At 40.8% G+C, this 21170-nt stretch overlaps 1 protein-coding gene across 2 annotated transcripts in view; it reads right to left on the minus strand.

The window, feature by feature from the left end:
- ankrd13b (ankyrin repeat domain 13B) overlaps positions 1-21170 on the minus strand; it is a 46538-nt gene that overhangs the window by 15883 nt on the left and 9485 nt on the right. For both annotated transcript variants that reach the window (XM_060898092.1, XM_060898093.1), the window contains exons 2-6: positions 20742-20877; positions 18237-18361; positions 14903-14948; positions 5851-5994; positions 5454-5667 (exon numbers count right to left, since the gene is read on the minus strand). In XM_060898092.1, the coding sequence (XP_060754075.1) occupies positions 5454-5667; positions 5851-5994; positions 14903-14948; positions 18237-18361; positions 20742-20877 (665 nt within the window). The remainder of the gene's footprint in view (positions 1-5453; positions 5668-5850; positions 5995-14902; positions 14949-18236; positions 18362-20741; positions 20878-21170) is intronic.

Genomic DNA, 21170 nt, shown 5'->3' on the forward strand with positions numbered 1-21170 from the left:
AAACCCGGACCTTCTTGCTGTGAGGCGACAGCGCTAACCACTACACCACCGTGCCGCCCCGCGATGCAAACCTATCATTGCAAAATGTTATAGGCTAGGCTACCACCAGTCTTTCTACTGTGGAAAATTGTGAGACTGCTAACGTACTGTAGCCTACATATTAATGACAAGGGGTAATACGTGGCCCCAAAACCATGCAATTCATGCCAAAATGCTAACCATCTCCCGTTTTGCTGTAGAAATTGGTAGGCTAAAGTTAGTGTATCCTGTTACTAAGGCTACTATTAAAGCTGACACTATGAAAGCTAATTAATGAATCATTTGTGTGCAGGAAAGGCAGCATAAGGCCGATGCAAACCTAGAACAGGTTAATGAGGAATCAGTGCTTGAGGTGGGGATGTCATCATGTCATATTAATATAGTCATCTCAAGTCATGCCATAATTTCGGTTGTTTTATTAGTAGCTTAGGCCAAATACATTTGCATGATAAAAGGTGTATTCCTACTACTGTTAGGTTTCTGGTTAATTTTCATTAACACATTATTTGATCAGCGGCACGGTGGTGTAGTGGTTAGCGCTGTCGCCTCACAGCAAGAAGGTCCTGGGTTCGAGCCCCGTGGCCGGCGAGGGCCTTTCTGTGTGGACTTTGCATGTTCTCCCCGTGTCCGCGTGGGTTTCCTCCGGGTGCTCCGGTTTCCCCCACAGTCCAAAGACATGCAGGTTAGGTTAACTGGTGACTCTAAATTGACCGTAGGTGCGAATGTGAGTGTGAATGGTTGTCTGTGTCTATGTGTCAGCCCTGTGATGACCTGGCGACTTGTCCAGGGTGTACCCCGCCTTTCGCCCATAGTCAGCTGGGATAGGCTCCAGCTTGCCTGCGACCCTGTAGAAGGATAAAGCGGCTAGAGATAATGAATGAATGAATGAATGAATGAATTATTTGATCACATAGGAAACTCAGAAATACAGTACAAAGGATCAAGAGCAGGTTGAGAGAGAAGAAGCTGGAGGGCTTCAGGTGAGGTCTGAATGTTAAGGCATTTAGAAGCATCAAAGGATTAGCAATGAAACGGAAGGATCTTTGGAAAATTAGGACTGTGTGTTTTGGTTGTGATGTATTTTGAATAGGCTAGCGGAAAATGTCAGCTTATTTCCTTAATATTTCAAATTGATGTGAAATAAATGTAGGTGTAATACATAGAACTATGTATCCCAAGATAGGTCTGCAATTTATTCAGTATATATATATATATATATATATATATATATATATATATATATATTTTTTTTTTTTTTTTTTTTAACATATAGGCTGTTCAGACGGGCGGCACGGTGGTGTAGTGGTTAGCCTCAACAATCAGGTCCCTCCCAGTAGTTAAGTTTTCGATTATAATGGATGGCACTCAGGATATACAGGGCAAAGAGCAGGTTTCAATATGCTTAAGGTATGTGGAGAAAGACCTAATCCCACAGGAAGTATTTGTTGGATTATATGAGATACCAGGGACAACTGGTGAGCAAATGGCCATGGTAGCGCTTGATGTGCTGCTGAGACTATACCTTCCTATCTCAGGCTTGCGAGGTCAAACTTATGATGGAGCAGCCAATATGCAGGGATGAGAGTGGGTCCTGATGAAAAAAGCAGAAAATCTGTAATAAGGGGGGTCCAGGGGGACCCCCCAGGAATTTTTTTTTCAAAATGAGACCTTACACACCCTATTTCCTGCAATCTGAGCTGTAGTTAATTAAAACACCTGATGCCTATTTTAATACTTATTGAAATAAAAACACTATTATATAGAACAATATGTATCAAAATCAATATGTGTATTGCATTAATTCAAAATAATATCTACATTTTATGGGGACTGGTTATTACTCATTGTCAACATCACTTGTTTTTCTAAAAAATGTCCATTAAAATTCATAGTTATTTACAGTTCCATTAATAATTCAAATTTTCATATATTCAATGTATTGAATTATATAAAAACATTCATATCTTATGGAAACTGACCTTTTACTAATGTCTACATTACTTGTATATGATTTCTTCACAATGTCTATTTAAACTTTAAAGTTATACAGTTCTCAACACTGTCAGCTATAATTCAAATTATCATATATTCAATGTATTGAATCAAACAAATGCATATTTTATGGGGACTGTCTTTATCTTATTGTCCACATCACTTGTATGTCTTCTTCAAAAGGAAAATGCCTATTTACACTTTTTACAGTTAAAAGTTATTTATAGTTCCCAGTTATTTTTGAAACAAATTTTCATTTGATCATTTAGACTTCAGCTTCTTGGCCAAAGCCAAAAGCTTATCAGTCCTCTCTTTTTTTCCTTTTTCTTTCATTAGCCAGCTCCTCCTGTGTTTTTACATGCTCTAACCTGGCTCTCTTCTGCTCTCTCTCACACTCCTCTCTCGCTTTCCTTTTGCTTTGCTAAACTTGTTTTTTATACCAGCATCAATTTCACGTACCTTCGCTTCATCTCGCTTGTCAATAGTATTCGGCATCTTGAGAAAACACGCTGATTAGAGGAGCGTATTTTTGATATGTAGCTCACGAACATGTGTAAGTTTTGATAAAAGAAAGCAGATGTGGGTGTCTTTGTAAAAACTGTTTTGATTGGCTATTATGGTCTCGACATCGATGTTTTGACCAATAACAATGTAGATAACACGAATTTTACATCACATTCAACGAGATTAAACGAGACTAAAGACGGCGACTTACAAATAATGTGGAAACATCGTTGGAGTTAATTAAGTTTGAACAGCATGAAGGAACATACCCCAACCCCCCGAAATTAATTTTAAAAAATTCTCAACGGTTTTGGCATAATATAAAAAGGTCATTTTTTACTCAGAAAAAGCGGAAATCCGCCGAAAAGCGGAAAACTCTCATCCCTGAATATGGCAGGAAGGTTCTTTGGGGCACAGGCATTGCTTAAGAAGAAACAGCCACTTGCTTTGTATGTGCACTGTGGAGCACACTGTGTCAATCTTATTACGCAGTGTGCATGCAGTGCCTCTCCCTTACTACGTGATGCATTACAGTGGGTCCATGAACTTGGAACACTGAGCAACCAGTCAGGGAAGTTCAAAGGGATATTGGCTGATCAGACATTGTCAGAAGGGCATACCAGAACTGTAAAACCTCTGTGTCCAACTAGGTGGACTGTACGTGGTCAAGCTGTTCAAATAGTACTTAGTCAGTATGAGGCTGTCTTGACCAGTCTGGAGGAAATGGCTGCAGTTAGTTCTGACACCGGCACTAGGGCCAATGGTCTCCTAGAACACTTTCAGAAGGGCAAGACAGTTCTTGGACTGCTTCTAGCCACAGAGGTGCTCGGAGAGCTAGAGTGTTTAAGCAGGTCTCTGCAAAACTGCTCCCAAACAATTGGAGGTATGCAGACTGCTGTTGGCTATGCAAGCTCAACTCTTCAAGACAAAAGGAGTGAGAAGTTTACAGAGTTGTTTGAGAAGGCAGTGTTAATGGTTGATACTCTGGGAATTGAACCAATTGAAATCCCTCACCAAAGAAAACCCCCCAAAAGATTTACTGGTGGGGCTAGTCACCATAAGTCAGAGACACCAGAGGAATACTACAGAATTGAATTTTTCAAGGTGTTGGACAGTTTGGACATTCAATTTAAGGATCGATTTAACCAACCAGACATAGAGAAACTCAAGCAAGTTGAGAATGTGCTCCTCACAGGGAAAAGGAGTGATGTGATTGGAGAGTATCCAGAGATGGATAGGGAGAATTTGAGGGTTCAGCTTTCAATGTTTCACTCAAAGCATACATTCATGTCAACTGGAGAATCTGCAGATATCCTGAGAGGGATGCATAGTGAAGTAAGAGGCTTGTTTGATGAGGTTGAGAAGCTTGTTAAGCTCTTGTTGGTTGTCCCTGTGGCCTCAGCTGAAACTGAACGAAGCTTTAGTGCACTGAAAAGGCTAAAAAACTGGTTAAGATCTACCATGATACAGCAGCGCCTTAACAATGTAAGTGTATGCCATGTGCATCAAACGGAACTTGACCTAATAGATCCTGAAGATCTAGGCCAACAGTTTGTGTCTGTGAATGACAGACGGAGGCGTCTGTTTGGAATGTTTGAATGTAATTATGTATAGAATAGATTATTCATTTCGGGTGCAATTTTGTTTTATCAGCTCAATATGTCACTATTTGTTTGTTCAACTGTACTCGAACTTTACGTACTATTTGCAGTGTTTGTCATTAGGAATAGTAAATAAAGCGTTAAACTGTTCAGCATTATGTCGTCATATCATATGTATTATGCTCTACTTGTGCATGTAATAGTATGGGTGGTTAAGTAAGTAGTTCGGCAGAGGATTGGTGTTGAGGAGGGGGGATTGGTATTGTCCCTACCAAAACTGAGACCAAACCTACGCCCTTGGCAGTTTGCATCCCTTTGGAGTAATTTCCTCTGGTTAGATGAAACAAAAACTTGACTGATTGGCCATAAAGATCAGTGCTATTTATGGAGGGAAAAAAACGAGGCTTTCAATGCAAATTTCAAACCTGTGTGGTGTCAGCATAATGCTGTGTGTGTGTTTTGCTGGAAAAGGGACTGTTGCACTCCAGAAAATAGACAGCATCATGAACAAGAAGAAGGATTATCGAGAAATACTGAAGCGAAACCTTTCTGATCTCATCTCATCTCATTATCTGTAGCCGCTTTATCCTGTTCTACAGGGTCGCAGGCAAGCTGGAGCCTATCCCAGCTGACTACGGGCGAAAGGCGGGGTACACCCTGGACAAGTCGCCAGGTCATCACAGGGCTGACACATAGACACAGACAACCATTCACACTCACATTCACACCTACGCTCAATTTAGAGTCACCAGTTAACCTAACCTGCATGTCTTTGGGGGAAACCGGAGCACCCGGAGGAAACCCACACGGACACGGGGAGAACATGCAAACTCCGCACAGAAAGGCCCTCGCCGGCCATGGGGCTCGAACCCAGACCTTCTTGCTGTAAGGCGACAGTGCTAACCACTACACCACCGTGCCGCCACCTTTCTGATATCAATCAGAAATTTAAACCTTGGTTGCAACTGGGTCTTCCAGGAAGACCTCCAATGTTGTAACAAAGTTAAAGACAACAAGGTGACCGTATTGGCGTGGCTATCACTGACTCATGAATCCTCTAGAACATTTGTAGCCTGAACTGAAAAAGATGAGCAAAGAGTGTAAAGTAGAAACCTTAATTGACTTAATACAGGAAATGTATGGTACCATAAAATGTGTGGAGTTTTGAATATTTGAGTTTGAATGGCTTTAGCCTCGGTGTATGGAAACTTTTGGCCTCGACTGTATTTATCACTTATAAACTTTTTACACCCGGGCTGTTAACTGTAGTTTGAAGGGTGGTTTTTGTAGTAATGGTTATCAACATTCCTGGCTCACCTTTCAAAAGAAATGTTCCTGGTGTCTAGCTGTGTTGTGACCACTGGGGCAGAAAGCCGAGCAGCCACCTGCTCATCACTGGGCTGCAGAACCCCCAACAGACTGAGAGCAGTGCTTTGAGGACGAGAAGAGGGAGAGGATGAGAGACATGGGAGTGTCTCACAGAACACCAACTGTCTGTCATGGTCCACTTCCATCACCATGGCACTGGAGTCTGAATTACATGTAGAAAGGGAGGAGTCGAAAGAAAGAAATAAGAGACCACAGGAGTGACCTAATCTTTCAGTTTGGAGATATGGCCAAAATATTTGTGAAGGTGATTTGATGCTCGAGATAAAATGATATTAAAACAGAATAAAATGGCAGGATGGGGACGTAAAAAAAGGCTCCCTGTCACCTTGTCCCTTGAAGATGAAGCTGCGGTTGCCTCGCTGCCAAGTCATCTGCTCAAAACCCATAAGTGTTGTGTCCACTCGAAGGCACTGGCCACTTTTCCATACTCGATATGTATCACTCGGACAGATCCGAGACACCAGTGGCACTGAAACAAAGAGAGATATGGAGTCAGTTTACAAACATGATATAAAAGGTGAATTATTATTTCATTATCCTAAAAAAAAAATCCAACTGAGCTTGTGAACCCTTTTTGCAAGGCAGACATGTTGAAAAAGGGACACATAGCCTTGACTGTCAAGAAAACCCGGAACATATCTAATACACTACACAGTAATAAAGATGAGCATTAAATCAATTGCATCATGCTTTTCAAGAACATATTTTGGTAAACGGGGCATCAAGGATTACTATAGTTATTATGTCAGGAATAAAACATGACAGGGTATGTTGTCAAATACAACCCTTCATGCTGTTTTATTATAGAAAAATAATTTCTTTCAAGGGGGTAACTTCGCTTCATGTTGGGCTACATCACACAACCGCATTGTTGATTATTTTCCTAGAATAGCAAGCCCTGAAGTGTTTTATTCCACTTGTATCACAGGACTTTGTACATCCATCCATTATCTGTAGCCGCCTATCCTGTTCTACAGGGTCGCAGGCAAGCTGGAGCCTATCCCAGCTGACTATGGGCGAGAGGCGGGGTACACCCTGGACAAGTCGCCAGGTCATCACATGGCTGACACAAAGAGACAAACAACCATTCACACTCACATTCACACCTACAGTCAATTTAGAACCACCAATTAGCCTAACCTGCATGTCTTTGGACTGTGAGGGAAACCGGAGCACCCAGAGGAAACCCACGCAGACACGTGGAGAACATGCAAACTCCACACAGAAAGGCCCTCGCCAGCCACTGGGCTCGAACCCGGACCTTCTTGCTGTGAGGCAACAGTGCTAACTACTACACCACCGTGCTGCCCCCACTTTGTACATAACAATAATAAATTACATTGAATGTCGTGGGAGATGAGTTTCTGTTACCACTTATGTTATAGCAGCTGCTGTACCTCCAGAAAGTATTTACTCTTCCCAAGTGATTATTAGTACAAAAGGGAGCCTTTCCATGTTGTCAGACATTTGTTCTTACTGTCGTAATCAGTTATTCAGGCATTACTTTGGAAATTGACTTCCACAAATTTTGCATGACTTCTTTTGTAAACGTCAGAAAACAGTGCCTGTGCGAAAATCGAATACAGGCACTGAATGGGGAGCTGCATCAAAGACCGGAAGAAGAGAAAGGTAAAGGTTCTGCTGGGGTGTAACTTTTCACCCGAGACACAGATTTCTGGCTGACTGGTACAGATTCTCCTCAAGAATTTGTATTTGGCTCTATCCATGATGTCCTTGATGGCAACAAGATTTCCAGTTCCTCCTGCTGAAAAGCAACCCTGCAGCATGATGCTACCACCAATGTCCATGATCGTAAGAATGGTGCTACCTGGGTGCTAGGCTGTATTTGTTCTGTGACAAACACAAGACGTTGCTTTTAGACCAAATGACTCAAAATCTTTTTTTCTAAAAGCTCTCATATTTTGTTACATGCCTTCTAGTAAACTCAAGGAGTGCCGTTTAGCCTTTCTAAAAAGTGGCTTCTTTGTGGCCATTCTCCTACAGAGGCTGGATCTGTGAAAAGCTGATGACATTGTTGATCTCTAATAGGATCTCGTATTTCAGCCAGTGACGCCCTCAGTGATGTAGCTGGCCTCTTGGATAATTCCCTGAAAGCTGTCCTTCTTGCCTGAAAACTCAGTTTGGAAGGACGGCCTGATCTGGGTAGTGTCTGTGCTGTGCCAGATTTTTTCTACTTTGTTATAATGGATTTTACGGTGCTCATAGGAAGGGTTTAAAGCTTTGCTGATCTTTTTATGACCTACTCAAGCCATTTTTGAATTTTTTTTTAATCCTAATAACTTCATCTCAAAGCTTCATGGGCAGTTACTTCGTCTTAATGACAGCAAGATTGAACTGATTTGCCACTTTAGCTGCGAGACCTCACAAAGTCAGTGATAATTATTGTGCAAGCATACAATTGGACACAAGTGCATTTTAAATTAACATAGGTGTACTTTGTTTAACATATTTAGTGTTTACTGCTAAAAATGTAATTTATTCTGTTAAAAGAATGTGGTGAATACTTATCAATTAAACAGTTGAAATTTTTTTAAAATAATTCTGACAGCGGGCGGCACGGTGGTGTAGTGGTTAGCGCTGTCGGCTCACAGCAAGAGGGTCCGGGTTCAAGCCCTGTGGCTTGCGAGGGCCTTTCTGTGTGGAGTTTGCATGTTGTCCGCGTGGGCTTCCTCCAGGTGCTCCGGTTTCCCCCGCAGTCCAAAGACATGCAGGTTAGGCTAACTGGTGACTCTAAATTGACCGTAGGTGTGAATGTGAGTGTGAATGGTTGTCTGTGTCTATGTGTCAGCCCTGTGATGACCTGGCGACTTGTCCAGGGTGTACCCCGCCTTTCGCCTGTAGTCAGCTGGGATAGGCTCCAGCTTGCCTGCGACCCTGTAGAACAGGATAAAGCGGCTACAGATAATGAGATGAGATGAGACTTATCAATTAAACAGTTGAAATTTTTTTTTTAATAATTCTGACAGTGGGCGGCACGGTGGTGTAGTGGTTAGCGCTGTCGCCTCACAGCAAGAGGGTCCAGGTTCAAGCCCCGTGGCCGGCGAGGGCCTTTCTGTGCGGAGTATGCATGTTCTCCCCGTGTCTGCGTGGGTTTCCTCTGGGTGCTCCGGTTTCCCCCACAGTCCAAAGACATGCAGGTTAGGCTAACTGGTGACTCTAAATTGACCGTAGGTGTAAATGTGAGTGTGAATGGTTGTCTGTGTCTATGTGTCAGCCCTGTGATGACCTGGCGACTTGTCCAGGGTGTACCCCGCCTTTCGCCCGTAGTCAGCTGGGATAGGCTCCAGCTTGCCTGCGACCCTGTAGAACAGGATAAAGCGGCTAGAGATAATGAGATGAGATGAGATCATCCTGACAGCATCTAATTAATTTATTTAAGTTTATTTCTGTGGACTGGAGTGTCACTTTAAAAGTAGCAGGAAAAAAATCCAATTCTATTTTACTTAAGTTTAAGCAAAAATAGAAATATACACCGTCTCTATTTGGCATAGTGACATGGCTGCTCTGACCAGCCATCACAGTCTCGAGAGAAGAATTACAGTAATGGTTCCCCTTTGCCTTCTGCTGGATTATTATAGAGGTTTTCTCCTCTCTACCATTCACACTGTTGGACAATTTAGTGTAGCTAGTTAACTGTCTTTGGACAATGGGGGAAACCGGAAAGGCCCCTGTCGGCCATGAGGTTTGAACCCAAGACCTTCTTGCTGTGAGGCAACAGTGCTAACCACTACACCACCATGCTGCCAAAAATACATACTAGAGGTAAATATTTTCTGGAGGCACTATAGATGTCTATAGTTTTTCCCTCAATGGCTTCTTTTTTCTTCTTTCTAGAAGTTAATAATCCAAAAAACCCTCACATTGTCACGTTACTGAGAAACCAGAAAGTGCATTAATATAAATCTGATTGTAATTAAAGCCATCACTACTGTCAGAGCTGCTGTTACAGAAAAACACGTACTGACCAATCTGTTTCAAGAATTTAAAATTGTCGAAATAATTTTTAAAAATAACAGAGGAGATGAATCAATAATCCGATTCATGAATTCATGATAATATGACCACTAAATGATTACCGTTTAATCGACTCCAGCTCTGAGTAACCCGTTTTCAAAAATGACCTCATAATGTACAATGATAACATTATAGACTTGTTTGTTACTTCTGGTCCTTATTAAGGGTTCCTGGCAACAATCTGTAGGCAAGCAATGTAGGACATTGCAATGTAAAGCAATTATGTTTTAACAGAGCTAAGGGTGTGACACCATTCATGCAAGCTTTTTGTTTGTGCAGCTTTTAATTTGCTTCTCAAAAACAGTACAAAAACCAAGATATTTTCAACATTTCCCTCTCTGCTTTGCACCAATCTTGCTCCTACAGTCCTTGGCATGTTTTCACCGGTCTTCATACAAAATCAAAGGTATCCCAGATGAAAAATGCATCTCAGTGAGAACAAACTGTAAGCTCTCTACTATTGGCATTACTGATGCTGCTCTTGCTCTTGACACATTATCCCTTGGCACTGTAACGCAAGGTGTTCCTCAGGGACTGGTTCTGGGCTTTCTTTTCCATTTACAATATTGTCATATTTATTATGCACGTGTGACTATCAAAGATATTATCATTGTGCATTTGGTATTTGGCATTGGAGTACTTTTTCAGAACGTCTGGTAAATGCCTGTAATGTAATCAAAAAGCTGTGCCAGGCTGAACATGCTCGGAGTACAAGAACGAAGTGCACAAACATCCAGCAATCCTTAAAATTTGTATGAGCCAAATCAGGCTTTTATAAAAAAAAAAGAGAGAGCCAAAAGGTCCAGAAGGAACTCTAGACCCACAATCAAAGGGCGAGGAAAGAGGGCAAACAAAGGAAAGAAAGCTGGATGTATTAGGAGAATATTCTGTAAATCTGTGTACTTCAAACCTATTGCACTGCAAAAAAATGAAAACTGAATTTGATGAGAAAGTTACTTAATACTAGTGAAATTATCTTGCTGCATGGACAGATATTTTTACTTGATAAGACATCTTAGAATAAGTTGGTTGCAATCTAGAACTAGGTTTAATAATCTCAGAATTGGTGTCTTGTATTCTTCTAATAGGAAATGCTACATCGTTTCAGCTATTTTCAAGATATTTTCACTTGCTAAGATATCTTTTTTTGCAGTGAAAATGCACCAGAACACAAGCAGAGCAACATAAAATATGCCATCCAGTGCAGTCAGAAAGCTACACGTGTACAAGAGTGATGTAAAACAAAAACCTGTTAAGTGCACACCTTAACACAGGTACACAAATTCTTCAATATTGTATTCCCAAACCTAAAGGACAAGAGACACTTTTTTGAAGACAGCAACGTTCAGCTTTTAGACAGAGAATGCACCTGGTTTAAAATGCCATCTTTCTCAAGCTGGAAAAATCATCTCTAGACAGAGAGGGAGGTCGACAACACCACCTACAGTGGTGCTTGAAAGTTTGTGAACCCTTTAGAATTTTCTATATTTCTGCATAAATATGACCTAAAACATCATCAAATTTTCACACAAGTCCTAAAAGTAGATAAAGAGAACCCAGTTAAACAAATTAGACAAAAAGATTACTCTTGGTCACTTATTTATTGAGGAAAATGATCTAATATTACATATCTGTGAGTGGCAAAAGTATGTGAACCTTTGCTTTCAGTATCTGGTGTGACCCCCTTGTGCAGCAATAACTGCAACTAAACGTTTCCGGTAACTGTTGATCAGTCCTGCACATCGGCTTGGAGGAATTTTAGCCCATTCCTCCGTACAGAACAGCTTCAACTCTGGAATGTTGGTGGGTTTCCTCACATGAACTGCTCGCTTCAGGTCCTTCCACAACATCTCGATTGGATTAAGGTCAGGACTTTGACTTGGCCATTCCAAAACATTAATTTTGTTCTTTAACCATTCTTTGGTAGAGCGACTTGTGTGCTTGGGGTCGTTGTCTTGCTGCATGACCCACCTTCTCTTGAGATTCAGTTCATGGACAGATGTCCTGACATTTTCCTTTAGAATTCGCTGGTATAATTCAGAATTCATTGTTCCATCAATGACGGCAAGCCGTTCTGGCCCAGATGCAGCAAAACAGGCCCAAACCATGATACTACCACCACCATGTTTCACAGATGGGATAACGTTCTTATGTTGGAATGCAGTGTTTTCCTTTCTCCAAACATAACACTTCTCATTTAAACCAAAAAAGATCTATTTTGGTCTCATCCGTCCACAAAACATTTTTCCAACAGCCTTCTGGCTTGTCCACGTGATCTTTAGCAAACTGCAGATGAGCAGCAATGTTCTTTTTGGAGAGCAGTGGCTTTCTCCTTGCAACCCTGCCATGCACACCATTGTTGTTCAGTGTTCTCCTGATGGTGGACTCATGAACATTAACATTAGCCAATATGAGAGAGGCCTTCAGTTGTTTAGAAGTTACCCTAGGGTCCTTTGTGACCTTGCCAACTATTACACGCCTTGCTCTTGGAGTGATCTTTGTTGGTCAACCACTCCTGGGGAGGGTAACAATGGTCTTGAATTTCCTCCATTTGTACACAATCTGTCTGACTGTGGATTGGTGGAGACCAAACTCTTTAGAGATGGTTCTGTAACCTTTTCCAGTCTGATGTGCATCAACAATGCTTTTTCTGAGGTCCTCAGAAATCTCCTTTGTTCGTGCCATGATACACTTCCACAAACATGTGTTGTGAAGATCAGACTTTGATAGATCCCTGTTCTTTAAATAAAACAGGGTGCCCACTCACACCTGATTGTCATCCCACTGATTGAAAACACCTGACTCTAATTTCACCTTCAAATTAACTGCTAATCCTAGAGGTTCACATACTTTTGCCACTCACATATGTAATATTGGATCATTTTCCTCAACAAACAAATGACCAAGTATAATATTTTTGTCTCATTTGTTTAACTGGGTTCGCTTTATCTACTTTTAGGACTTGTGTGAAAATCTGATGATGTTTTAGGTCATATTTATGCAGAATATATAGAAAATTCTAAAGGGTTCACAAACTTTCAAGCACTACTGTATAACCTGATATGTTTAACCTGGTGATTTCATGCAAACACACACCTCTTGATCTTGAGCTCACAACAATCGCATGATGTCATGGGTGTGAATTACACATAGTGTTTGAATAGCTGGGATTTCCTACTATTCAGGGAAACTGAAGAAGCATCTCAGATGAGTGGCATACGGTTTTCATGATTGAAATGAAAGTTCAGTTACTGATACAGGACATTCAACTTCAACATGACCTGAACTGAACTGGACTGAAGACCTTCTCAAACATTTCTACTACTGTCACTGAGTCTGCTCATCGCTTTCTTTCTTTAAATACTTTTCAATTATTTTCTCATTTTGTTTGGTAATCATGTCAATAATGATTAATTAATCATCTTTACTATATAGGAAAGTCAATCTTTAATGATAGGGTGTGAGATCATTGTGAAGTACCTATCTGGAAGAAACTGCAATGACTATAATGTACTTCAAATCCCACATCAATCTCGATTACATAACACCAGAAAAATGTTAAAATGAATATTAGTTAATTGATTAGTATATATCTGATTTATACTGGTTGCTAATTAGTATGATGAGTCTCATGTACTGTATAGATCAGGTGAAAAATTATAAAAAAATTGTTATATTGGACAAGCTAGTCACGAAACATGGATTACCTGGATTTAAAAAAAGAAAGACCGAAATAGAGACAGTGAGAGTGAGAGACACAGAAAGTGACAGAGAGGCAGGTGGCACAAAGCCCAGAAAGCCTGTCTCCAATTTAAAGACTTTGGATCTTCAAAGTCAAGAATCTTCACTAACACTTCCTGACACAAAATGTCAATCTAACTGTATCATCCTTCAAAATGATCCTACGTAGTCCCAGCTAACACACTGTGTACCAGCAATGTCATTTTGTTATTCGTATGGTTGGACCACAACTTGCAATGTAGAATTGTTAATTTCTAGTCACTTGATTACCATTTCTCTCATTTCTGAATTACTAACAGTGTTATGTTGTCCGACAGCATGATCAAACTGCTATATATAGTTCTTTGTTTTGACTGGACACTCTTGTATTTTTTGAGCTCAAGTAAATTACTTATAATCAATCCATGCTACTAGTAGCTAACAAATTATTGCTGTACATTTTTCATGGAGGAAAATACTGGTATCAGCAACTGCTGCTCTATAAAGTGAACATCCATCCCTCCATCCATCTGTAACCACTTATCCTGTACAGGGTCGCGGGCGAGCTGGAGCCTATCCCAGCTGACTATGGGCGAGAGGCGGGGTACACCCTGGACAAGTCACCAGATCATCACAGGGCTGACACATAGACACAGACAACCATTCACATTCACACCTACGGTCAATTTAGAGTCGCCAGTTAACCTAACCTGCATGTCTTTGGACTGTGAGGGAAACCAGAGCACCCAGAGGAAACCCATGCAGACACGTGGAGAACATGCAAACTCCACGCAGAAAGGCCCTCGTAGGCCACTGTGATCAAACCCAGAACTTTCTTGCTGTGAGGCGACAGTGCTAACCACTACACCACCGTACCTCCCTATAAAGTGAACAGTTTTTGGCAAAAGACGATGAGAGCATATACAGTATAGGCACCTGCAAATCCATCTATAAATATGAGGTTAACTACTGATTACCAGCAAGCAGGGCAGCACAGTGGTACAGTGGTTAGTATTGTCGCCTCACAGCAAGAAGGTTCTGGGTTCGAATTTCACGGCCGATGAGGGCCTTTCTGTGTAGAATTTGCATGTTCTCCCCGTGTTTGCATGGGTTTCTTCCAGATGCTCCAGTTTCCCTCACAGTCCAAAGACATGCAGTTAGGTTAACTGGCTACTCTAAATTGCCCATAGGTGCGAATGATTGAGAGGAGAAAAACTCTATAATAATCCAGTAGAAGGCAACAGGAAACCACTACTGTAATCCTTCCCTAGAAACTTTGATGTCAAAGCAGCCATGTTACTGCAGTGATAATGCAAACTAGCGAGACCAGCAGACAACTATATAACGTATGTACCATGGCACATCCAGGAGTTTCTCTTTTCCTGTTCTCACTATGTAACTGATAAGGCTGCTATGAAGAAACATTGGTTATCAGGATATCGCTGTGGCTGCATAATGACAGTGGAATTTGGTTACCTAGGAGTTTTATTACTGTTTCTATTATTTTACAAATAATTCAAAAATCTTCCTAGTTCTATGATGTCATGATTATCACTCGTAGAGTTAATAACCAAGTTGGTGTGATAAGTGTTGTGTTACTTGGACAAAACTGTTTTACATACCCCAGCTTGTAAACTCCCATTTCATCTCTACATAAAAGTCTTGCGCCTGAGAGAGACAGAGAGAGATGAGAAGGAGAAAAAGATGGAGTGGAGAAAAGACAGACGGTTAATACGGGGTCAGTAGCCTACCTCCCCAACATCATTTTTAGCCTGATAGCATGCTCAGTCCCTGACCTATTGAACCTGTATGAGGATGTGTTTATTGATAGAGACTTCAAAGTACTTTTGTAAGTTGATCTGGATCAGGGCATCTGCCAAATGCCATAAATGTAAATGTAGTTTCTATGTGTGGCAGAGTGGCCATGTAAGAAAGAGCAGAGCATAAAGCAGGACGGGGAGATAAATGCATTTCTGGTGGAAAGAGGTAGTTCATTCATCAGGGGAATAAAAAAAGAAGAAAAAGTAGAAGAAGTGAATTTCAGGAAGCGCTCAGGGACAGCAGGAGGGACAAAGACTGTTTGCCCCAGTAGAGAACTGCAATAGTTCTCAAAGATTATTTTGTGGGACGGAACCCAAGCCAGTGCCTGTGTGCATATATACGGTGTACTTACCTCTCCAATATACCATGATGTTTTTGTTTGCCTGTGTAACTGTTCATTTCTCTGCCTGCATCTGTATCTTGATGAATGTGTTTGTAAATTAGCATTCTGCTCTCTGGGAAGTTTATCATAAGCATTTATGCAAAATAGACTATTTGTAGAACGCGTTCATGAATTCAGTGGAATTTCTAGTTTAAGCTTTAAACGTGTATAATTCTTCCTTTCAGGCATGACACTGCTTATTCAGAAAGAGAAGCTGTCATAATCTTCATGAAAATAAAACACAGAAGTGTTTCAAATTCCTGGTTGCACATAAAGCCGTTGGAAACGCATAAAGAGATAGATTGCTTCTTATTGTATTACTCTAGGGGTTTGAAAGTTAATAAAATGTACAACCCCGATTCCAAAAAAGTTGGGACAAAGTACAAATTGTAAATTAAAACGGAATGCAATGATGTGGAAGTTTCAAAATTCCATATTTTATTCAGAATAGAACATAGATGACATATCAAATGTTTAAACTGAGAAAATGTATCATTTAAAGAGAAAAATTAGATTATTTTAAATTTCATGACAACAACACATCTCAAAAAAGTTGGGACAAGGCCATGTTTACCACTGTGAGACATCCCCTTTTCTCTTTACAACAGTCTGTAAACGTCTGGGGACTGAGGAGACAAGTTGCTCAAGTTTAGGGATAGGAATGTTAACCCATTCTTGTCTAATGTAGGATTCTAGTTGCTCAACTGTCTTAGGTCTTTTTTGTTGCATCTTCCGTTTTATGATGCGCCAAATGTTTTCTATGGGTGAAAGATCTGGACTGCAGGCTGGCCAGTTCAGTACCCGGACCCTTCTTCTATGCAGCCATGATGCTGTAATTGATGCAGTATGTGGTTTGGCATTGTCATGTTGGAAAATGCAAGGTCTTCCCTGAAAGAGACGTCATCTGGATGGGAGCATATGTTGCTCTAGAACCTGGATATACCTTTCAGCATTGATGGTGTCTTTCCAGATGTGTAAGCTGCCCATGCCACACGCACTAATGCAACCCCATACCATCAGAGATGCAGGCTTCTGAACTGAGTGCTGAAAACAACTTGGGTCGTCCTTCTCCTCTTTAGTCCGAATGACACGGCGTCCCTGATTTCCATAAAGAACTTCAAATTTTGATTCGTCTGACCACAGAACAGTTTTCCACTTTGCCACAGTCCATTTTAAATGAGCCTTGGCCCAGAGAAGACGTCTGCGCTTCTGGATCACATTTAGATATGGCTTCTTCTTTGAACTATAGAGTTTTAGCTGGCAACGGCGGATGGCACAGTGAATTGTGTTCACAGATAATGTTCTCTGGAAATATTCCTGAGCCCATTTTGTGATTTCCAATACAGAAGCATGCCTGTATGTGATGCAGTGCCGTCTAAGGGCCCGAAGATCATGGGCACCCAGTATGGTTTTCCGGCCTTGACCCTTACGCACAGAGATTCTTCCAGATTCTCTGAATCTTTTGATGATATTATGCACTGTAGATGACGATATGTTCAAACTCTTTGCAATTTTACACTGTCGAACTCCTTTCTGATATTGCTCCACTATTTGTCGGCGCAGAATTAGGGGGATTGGTGATCCTCTTCCCATCTTTACTTCTGAGAGCCGCTGCCACTCCAAGATGCTCTTTTTATACCCAGTCATGTTAATGACCTATTGCCAATTGACCTAATGAGTTGCAATTTGGTCCTCCAGCTGTTCCTTTTTTGTACCTTTAACTTTTCCAGCCTCTTATTGCCCCTAACCCAACTTTTTTGAGATGTGTTGCTGTCATGAAATTTCAAATGAGCCAATATTTGGCATGAAATTTCAAAATGTCTCACTTTCGACATTTGATATGTTGTCTATGTTCTACTGTGAATACAATATCAGTTTTTGAGATTTGTAAATTATTGCATTCCATTTTTATTTACAATTTGTACTTTGTCCCAACTTTTTTGGAATCGGGGTTGTAAGAACAACTTGGGCAAGACATTTTCACGTCTGTCTCATACTCCGATCTTTACAGATAGAGTGTAATGGCTTTAAGTTTGCATTCGTGTCAGGCTATATAGTAGCATATTGTAAACCTTTCTTGACAAAATTCAACAGCTGCCCCTAGACTTCCATAATGTGTTTTGAATAAACAGTTTTCTGCTCTTTTTTCAGTGTAAGTAAACTTGTTGAAATTATTGGGCCATGTTTAGAGTTAGTGACTTAAGTTCTTGTTATTTAGTGTTGGCTTACACAGGTGAGTCGAAGTGTCCAAGCCACCGATCAGCCATAAAATTAAAACCACTGACAGGTAAAGTGAATAACATTGATTATCTCATTACACTGGCACCTGTCAAGGGGTGGGATATATTACGCAACAAGAGAACAGCCAGTTCTCAAAGTTGATGTGTTGGAAACAGGAAAAATGGGCAAGCGTAAGGATCTGAGTGACTTTGACAAGGGCTAAATTGTGATGGCTAGATGACAGGGTCTGAGCATCTCCAAAATTGCACATCTTGTGGGGTGTTCCCAGTATGCAGTGGTTAGTGCTGAACAAAAGTGGTCTGAGGAATTACAACCAGTGAACCGGCGACAGGGTCACTGGTGTCGAAGGCTCATTGATTCAAGTGGGACACAAAGACTAGCCCATATGTTCCAATCCCACAGAAAAACTACTGTAGCACAAACTGCTGAAGAAGTTAATACTGGCTAAAACAGAAAGGTGTCAGCATAAACTTTTTCAGCAGTTTGTTTAAAAAAGACCTTATAACACTGACCTGCTGCAGTCTTTCCAGTAGTCTGGGGATCCCTGCTAGTCTCTTAATGGTGCGCTGATAGTCTCTGTGACACAAGACCAGCCGAACCAACTCAGCATCACGCAAGCTGATGGCTTCCTGCAAAACTGTGGTGGATAGAGAGGGATAGAGAGAGAGAGAGAGAGAGAGAGAGAGAGAGAGAGAGAAACAGCTATGTAAACATAGTTAATATTTAAATACAGGTGAGATACGATATTAATTGATTATCTTGTTTGATTTATGATGTGGAATACACACACACACACACATAGTACATGTATAATATGTATGTGTGTGTGTGTGTGTGTGTGTGTATACACACACACACACACACACACACACAGTGGTGCTTGAAAATATGTGAACCCTTTAGAATTTTCTATATTTCTGCATAAATATGACCTAAAACATCATCAGATTTTCACACAAGTCCTAAAAGTAGATAAAGAGAACCCAGTTAAACAAATGAGACAAAAATATTATACTTGATCATTTATCTATTGAGGAAAATGATCCAATATTACATATCTGTGAGTGGCAAAAGTATGTGAACCTTTGCTTTCAGTATCTGGTGTGACCCCCTTGTGCAGCAATAACTGCAACTACGGTAAATGTTTCCGGTAACTGTTGATCAGTCCTGCACACTGGCTTGGAGGAATTTTAGCTCATTCCTCTGTACAGAACAGCTTCAACTCTGGGATGTTGGTGGGTTTCCTCACATGAACTGCTTGCTTCAAGTCCTTCCACAACATTTCGATTAGTTTAAGGTCAGGACGTTGACTTGGCTATTCCAAAACATTAACTTTATTCTTCGTTAACCATTCTTTGGTAGAATGACTTGTGTGCTTAGGGTCGTTGTCTTGCTGCATGACTCACCTTCTCTTGAGATTCAGTTCATGGACAGATGTCCTGACATTTTCCTTTAGAATGCGCTGGTATAATTCAGAATTCATTGTTCCATCAATGATGGCAAGCTGTCCTGGCCCAGATGCAGCAAAACAGGCCCAAACCATGATACTACCACCACCATGTTTCACAGATGGGATAAGTTTCTTATGCTGGAATGCAGTGTTTTCCTTTCTCCAAACATAACGCTTCTCATTTAAACCAAAAAAGTTCTATTTTGGTCTCATCCGTCCACAAAACATTTTTCCAATAGCCTTCTGGTTTGTCCACATGATCTTTAGCAAACTGCAGATGAGCAGCAATGTTCTTTTTGGAGAGCAGTGGCTTTCTCCTTGCAACCCTGCCATGCACACCATTGTTGTTCAGTGTTCTCCTGATGGTGGACTCATGAACATTAACATTAGCCAATGTGAGAGAGGCCTTCAGTTGCTTAGAAGTTACCCTGGGGTCCTTTGTGACCTTGCAGACTATTACACACCTTGCTCTTGGAGTGATCTTTGTTGGTCACCCACTCCTGGGGAGGGTAACAATGGTCTTGAATTTCTTCCATTTGTACACAATCTGTCTGACTGTGGATTGGTGGAGTCCAAACTCTTTAGATATGGTTCTGTAACGTTTTCCAGCCTGATGAGCATCAACAACGCTTTTTCTGAGGTCCTCAGAAATCTCCTTTGCTTGTGCCATGATACACTTCCACAAACATGTGTTGTGAAGATCAGACTTTGATAGATCCCTGTTCTTTAAATAAAACAGGGTGCCCACTTACACCTGATTGTTATCCCACTGATTGAAAACACCTGACTTTAATTTCACCTTCAAATTAACTGCTAATCCTAGAGGTTCACATACTTTTGCCACTCACAGATATGTAATATTGGATCATTTTTCTGAATAAACAAATGACCAAGTATAATATTTTTGTCTCATTTGTTTAACTGGGTTCTCTTTATCTACTTTTAGGACTTGTGTGAAAATCTGATGATGTTTAGGTCATAATTATGCAGAAATATACAGTAGAAAATTCTAAAGGGTTCACAAACTTTCAAGCACCACTGTGTATATATATATATATATATATATATATATATATATATATATATATATACAGAGAGAGAGAGAGAGAGAGAGAAATTGAAATTTTTACTGCAGTCATAACGGGAAATAATGAGAAATAACTTCTCTTATAAACTCTCATTTTATAGTCTCTCTTCCCAGCTATCTTGCTTGCATTCTCATTATGTACCCCCCTTCATGCTTTTTTTTTGTTGTTGTTTCTGAAAGGATCATTGTGCTTAAAAGAACAATATTAACACTGAGGGTCCAACATGCATCGCGAACACACCACACCAGATGTCTTTACATGTTCTTATGTAATGTAATAACATGAACGCATACAGTCACTTTGCATCCTGCCAATAAATCCACCAGAGAGTTTGCTTTAGAAAAGACGTGTGGAATATAATTAACTATCCAATATCATAGTATGCAATTTACACAACCTCATGAGTAACCTGATAACTGTTGAAATCATATTATTAGTATTTGTAAGCACACTCAGTGTTTGCATTGTTGCTGTGCTACCTGTCCAGCTGTTGCTGTTCTCTTTGCTAACATCAGCGCCATAGTGCAGCAGCACTCGAGCACACTCCAGGTGACCGAGGGTCACAGCCAGATGCAGAGGAGTGCGACCCCGTGGGTCTAGCACCTCCACGTCCACCTGAGAAAACCAGAAGGTGAGAGAACGAAAGAAAAACAGTGTCTCACTTCCTTCTTAGGCAGTATGCACAGCTGGGAAAGGGAAATAGACAGCGGAGGTGAGACAATGTGATGGCGTGAGAAATGACAAGCGATAATTAAACCATCGCACTTGAAGCTGAAACCATGAGAAAACATCAGAACATTCATGAGATATTCTACAGCAGTTCTAAAGTAAACCTGGGCCTTTCTGACCCTTGACTGCCACTGGGGCTGGGAAAGAGCTGACGTTATGTTTTATAAGAAGAATACATA

This window comes from Neoarius graeffei, chromosome 17 (assembly GCF_027579695.1).
Source record: "Neoarius graeffei isolate fNeoGra1 chromosome 17, fNeoGra1.pri, whole genome shotgun sequence".
NCBI lineage: Eukaryota > Metazoa > Chordata > Actinopteri > Siluriformes > Ariidae > Neoarius > Neoarius graeffei.